General features: G+C 34.2%; 1 protein-coding gene across 1 annotated transcript; it reads left to right on the top strand.

Annotated features, from left to right (window-relative positions):
* The first annotated feature begins 624 nt into the window (after positions 1-624).
* LOC149057896 (protein CFDP2-like) lies at positions 625-1,182 on the top strand. Its single transcript, XM_089221115.1, has one exon. The coding sequence runs from the start codon at positions 625-627 to the stop codon at positions 1,180-1,182; it is 558 nt and encodes a 185-aa protein (XP_089077241.1).
* Positions 1,183-6,000: the final 4,818 nt, after the last annotated feature.

Raw genomic sequence — 6,000 nt, 5'->3', positions numbered from 1 at the left:
TAAAATGGGGCGAGGGTACCGAATGTATGGATAATTATACTGTACGGTGTGGTATAATTATGAGAAAAATTAAATATAACCCTATTTTAATAGATTTAAGAATAGTTAATACGGTTTGTGAATTCGATGTAATAAGAGCCAATTATTTTTGTTATGAATATGTTGAGATGGTATACATATTAAATTTTGGATATATTATAACAAACATTCTGAATAAAGAGACTTCCGGCGTAGGGAAAGTGGCGTCCCCATCGCCCAGTGCACCTTAATAAGTGCACTGCAGTAGCCCTACCCTGATCTTAATTGGTTGGGGTAGTCTGGCCCTCCAGGTTGGGGGTTGAGCGTGGGGCTAACAACCCCACCTCATAAAACTTATTTGTTATGATACCATCAGAAAATCAGCCTCGGACATGGAGAAACGGTTATAAATTAGGACATGGAAATCGGAAAACTGGAATTAAGATCGCGACCTGGAACATGTTGAGCCTTTTTAGAACTGGAGCTTGCCAAAATCTTACAGATGTTCTAGAAACATATGGAATACATATAGCAGCCTTGCAAGAGATAAGATGGGCTGGGAATGGACAGATTAAAGTAGGGAAATATGTAATTTACTTCTCTGGGATGGAGGGAAGGCACATTTTTGGAAGCGGATTTGCAGTGCATGAAACCCTGGAACCATACATAAGAGAGTTCAACCCCGTCTCAGAAAGAATAGCAGTATTACGTGTGGACACAAAACCCCTAAATATAGTACTAGTGTGTACACATGCTCCAACAGATACAAGAGATGAGGATATCAAGGATGCGTTCTACGAGGAACTGGCACATACTTATGATAATATACCAGGGAACGTAATCAAATTAGTGTTAGGAGACCTAAATGCCAAGTGTGGAAGAGAGACACAATTTAGCCCCACCATAGGTAGTGAAAGTCTACATGAGACAAGCAACGGAAATGGACTAAGACTCATATTCTTTGCAGCGGCAAGTAGTACAACGTTTCCACACAAAGACATACACAAAGCCACATGGAGGTCACCGGATGGAATAACAGCTAACCAAATAGATCACATACTCATTCAAAAGAGATTTCGCTCTTGTATAAAAGACATACGAAGCTATAGAGGAGCTGACTGTGATACAGATCACTTCCTAGTAGTGGCAAAGTTCGAGATATAGCTACAAAGTCGAAAACAACTAGAAAAAGTAAATAGCATAAATATAGATCTAGAGATGCTAAAGGATGAAGAAATCCAACAAAAATACTCAAAAAGTATTGGTGAATATATAAAAGGCATCGAATTGAATGACATAGATGAAGACTGGGACAAAGTTAGCAAAGCCATTAAAGAAATCGCAGAAAAGGACATTGGAAAGACAAGAAACAAGAAGAAAAAATGGTATAATGAAAACTGTCGACAAGCAATAAGAAAAAGACAAACTGCCCGTGAAAACTATATTAAAGAGGATAGTACAGACAGAAAAAGAATATACATCTTAGAAAGGAAGATGTGTAAAAGAGTACTCCAAAGAGAGAAGAGAAAGTATCTAAGTGATATATTACAAGAAGCAGAAAGAAATTATTCGATGGGAAGTGTTAGAAATTTCTTTAAGACCATAAAACAATACAAAAAGTTCAACCCAAGTCTAAAAACTATTAAGAATCGTCATGGCGAAGTACTCATGGACCCTAAAGAAAAAGCCGAAAGATGGAAGGAATACTTCACTGAACTGTTGAACGCAGATATCCCAGATAACGCAACGAGAAGGGAAAACCTATGTGGAGCAGAGCCAATGGTAAGTGAAGTGACTAGGGGAGAAGTCAAGCTGAACTCATTAAATATGGTGGAAAAGAGATGCAAAACCTCCTCTTTATGTTTTGCCAGAAGATCTGGAAAGATGAGAGTATGCCAAGAAGCTGGAACGAAGCCATAATTATTCCGATTCACAAAAAAGGTGATAAGTCAATTTGTGAAAACTATAGAGGAATATCACTGCTTAACTCAGCTTACAAAGTGTTTGCCAGAATACTATTAAAACGGCTAACGCCGTACGTAGAAGAAAACTTAGGCAGATATCAGTGCGGATTCCGAAAAGGGAAATCAACAATAGAACAACTCACTATCATAGGCCAATTAATAGAAAAAAAGTATGAATTCCGCCAAAACATCTGGCAGCTATTTGTTGATTTCAAAAAGGCCTACGATAGTATACACCGACAAAGTCTCTACAATATAATGGAGGAGTTCGGGATCCCACAAAAATTAGTGACGCTAACAAAAATGTGCATGGAAAATACACAGTATAAAATAAGGGTTGAATCTACGATGTCAGAAGCCTTTGAAGTAAGAACTGGATTGAAACAGGGAGATTCGTTATCACCTTCCCTATTCAATATAGCTCTAGAAAAAGTTATAAGAGAATTGCAATCAGAAACAACTGGAGTGGAAGTCGGTCAGCAACACATACAAGTATTGGGATTTGCAGATGATTTAAATATACTAGGAAACTCCCTAGAGGAGACAATAAAAGCAGCCCAAGCCCTTGAACAAGCAGCTAGCAAGATAGGTTTGAAAATCAATGCAGAAAAAACCAAAGTAATGGAGTTGCTAAAAAATGGAGACAGCCCTGACACGGGGCCCCTAACCTTCGAAAAAGTAGATGAATTTCGATATTTAGGAGCTATGCTGAGCGCTAAAAATGATTGGTCGAAGGAAATAGGAGTGAGGATCGCCAAGGCGGAAAGAGCGGCATTTGCCTTAAATAAGTTCTTAAAATCAAAATTATTTTCAAAAAAGACGAAAACTAGACTATATACTGCAATAATAAGACCAACGCTCACCTATGGCTGTGAAGCTTGGACTACCACCAGCACAACTGAAAGAAGACTTAGGACCTTTGAAAACAGAATTTGGAGGACAATTTGTGGACCAATTTATGATAGCGTTAATTTAACTTGGAGAAGAAAATACAACAAAGAACTAAAAGACGAATTGGGAATTGCATCAGTTATCAGCTTTATAAGAGGGCAAAGGATCCAGTGGTTTGGACACGCGATGTGAAGAAGTGAAGAGGATATAAGTAGAACAATCCTAAACTGGAAACCAATGGGAAAAAGACCGCGAGGAAGACCCAGGAAAAGGTGGTTGGATGTTGTGGAAGAAGACCTTGAAAGATTGGGAGTACAAGAGTGGAGGGAAATAGTACAGGACCGTGAAAAATGGAGAGATATTGTGATGGCGGCCAAAACTCTTAGAGAGTACTAAGTGCCAGAGGAAGAAGAAGAAGAAGGAAGAATAAAGAGACAGATTATATTTTTTTCAACTATTTAAATGTAGAGTATATTGTGTCAGGAACTTCGATAAATGACAACCCCATTGTAAAATACTTCTGCATTAATAATTATTTCCGTTGTAAAACGACTTTCATTCGTGATAATTTAGATAAAATGCAAATGAGATCTCAAAATAAAAAAAGTCATATGGTTGTAAAAGATAAAGAAATGTTATTAGATTTATTAAAAAATGTGAAGTTTGTGGATCTCGTTTACAGGTATGGATAGGTGAACAGGAGTTACGTAAAATTTATGAGGAGATAGGTTCAGATATCAGTTTAATAGAGGTAAATGATCAAATATTTGATACAATGATACTATAAGTGTTTTCAGATGAACAGTAAAATAAACTGTGGCTGATGTAAAATATATTATGAATAAACTATCCTGTAAAAAGATAAGAATATGAATATGTTTTTTTTAATACCTATTATATTATTTTATCATCAAGTGTTTTTATTTTCGATAAGACTATGTGTATAATTTTTAATTGAATTTTATTAGATCTTAGATCTTCAATATTTTAAAAGCATCTTATTATTATTTAGGAATAAATTATTTATAACAATCTAAACAATACAATATAAAGAGTAATTTCATTATTATTTTCAGTCTAAAGAATAATATATATATAAATATATATATTTTATCAGATTAATGTAATATTTTCACCTTTATAGTGTATAAACACTCTGTATGTAGTCATGTTAGTTATTTAAGCTAGAGTAGGATAAAAAAGACAGTTCAGAAACCACCGCCACCGCCGCCACCGCCGCCACCGCCACCCGATCGTGTGCCTGCGCGATTTATAATCAACAAATATTTTATCATTTGTTATCAATTGTTATCATTTGTTATCAGATATCAGTTATCATTTGTTATATATTTATTTAACCCAGTGGATCACATGCGTGATTTTTATCATTGTTATACATTATTATTGAAATATGCCATAGCCGTTTCTACTAGCAAATTAAACACGTTGGGCGTTGTATTTACAATAAGAGACATTAAGTAGGTATATTTTAGCGCTGTTTCCGATTATTTACAATAATAGATATAATATCCGTATTCAATTAAATATTCACACACACCACCTGGACATTAGTGATTTTTCCTGCCAAATGGTAGTAATAATCACAAATAAATGTCTTCTTAATGTGCCCTACCGGTCGCTAGGATGTCGCGGACTCTTATATATTTATCTACATTTAATATTATAAATATTTTACACACACACACACACACACACACACACACACACACACACACACACACACACACACACACACACACACACACACACACACACACACACACACACACACACACACACACACACACACACACACACACACACAATATCGAAAAGGGAGAAAATTCACATGGCTATTATACTAATGTCTTGTACGTAAACCAAACTGTGCTGAAACAACTGACACTAACCGTTAGTCCGTCTACAGTCTTACACCGTTGTACACATATATTTGACGCTCGCTCTGTCTTTAAAAATATTTTGCAAAGTTTTTAATTCACTGTTTATATTTTTTGTTAAAAAACTGTGTGTTTTATATAATTTAAAAATGTTTAACTGTGAAAAATGTGCATCCACGTTTACACGCAAAGACACTTTTCTTAGACATATGAAAACTCATGATGGATATCAAGTAGCGTGTCTGCAATAAAAAATACTCTCGAAAAGATATTTTAACCAGACATATGAAAAACAATCATGGTATGTCATATTATTTATACAATATGATATAATATAATTATTATATTTAATAATATTATTTTTTTTAATTTGATATATATTTTACAAGCTATTGATCGTGTTCAACATAATATAGAAATCACTCTGAATAGATCTGATGATTCAAACGTATATTTCAATGATGGGTATGATGATATGTGCGTTGAAATTCTGAACAATGCTGAAGATGCAGGGCTATGTAATGTGATAAGTAAGATTTTAATTTTTAATTATTTAATTTTAATCATTGTTTAGGCAATGCTTGCGCTCCTGCTCATCACTGACCTAACGATATAGAAATAGCTCCTAAAATATATGTCCCCGACATGCCGGCTGAATCGTCTAACCGAAATACTATGACTTCAAATGAAAAAATTAATAAATTAGTACCTGAAGATGGTGATGATATCTGTATGAATGCCATGAATGAATTTGAAAATACACATGAGGGACAAGGTTAGTTTTTTTTTTTTTTTTTTTTTTATACGAATACGTTATTTCAACTAAAAAATAATCAGAGTTAATTTATACAAAATAATTTTGGTATAGTTATCTCATAAATTATAGGTTTTATATTCTTCGTATATTTTACTAGCACTTGAATTAAACAACATTCGTATTTTTAATTTTAGATTATTATACGACGATAGGTAGTAAACGCATACATGTAGAAAATACTCAAACTGCAGTGAAAGCAAAAAAAATTAGACTTCAGAAAGTAAATTCGTTAGGATTCGAAGAAATTCAATCAGCCCATAATCGTATGGTCGTATGGTATTTTTATAAGAATCTGAATAATATACAAAATTATTCAGAGTTCTATGAGTCCATCAAATCTGCATTGTTAGAGACCTTTAATACTCACAATCTACCAATTAAGTTTAATTTGAAAATTGAGAGCACATATAAT

The sequence above is a fragment of the Diuraphis noxia genome, unplaced genomic scaffold (assembly GCF_037042655.1).
Source record: "Diuraphis noxia isolate RWA-SAM2 unplaced genomic scaffold, SU_Dnox_SAM2 contig0002, whole genome shotgun sequence".
NCBI lineage: Eukaryota > Metazoa > Arthropoda > Insecta > Hemiptera > Aphididae > Diuraphis > Diuraphis noxia.
Note: the sequence above shows the minus strand (reverse complement) of the source record. Positions and strands in the feature narration are given on the sequence as shown.

Excerpts from the sequence above, each read along its gene's own strand:
- LOC149057896 (XM_089221115.1), top strand. The coding sequence starts at position 625 with ATGGAGGGAAGGCACATTTTTGGAAGCGGATTTGCAGTGCATGAAACC.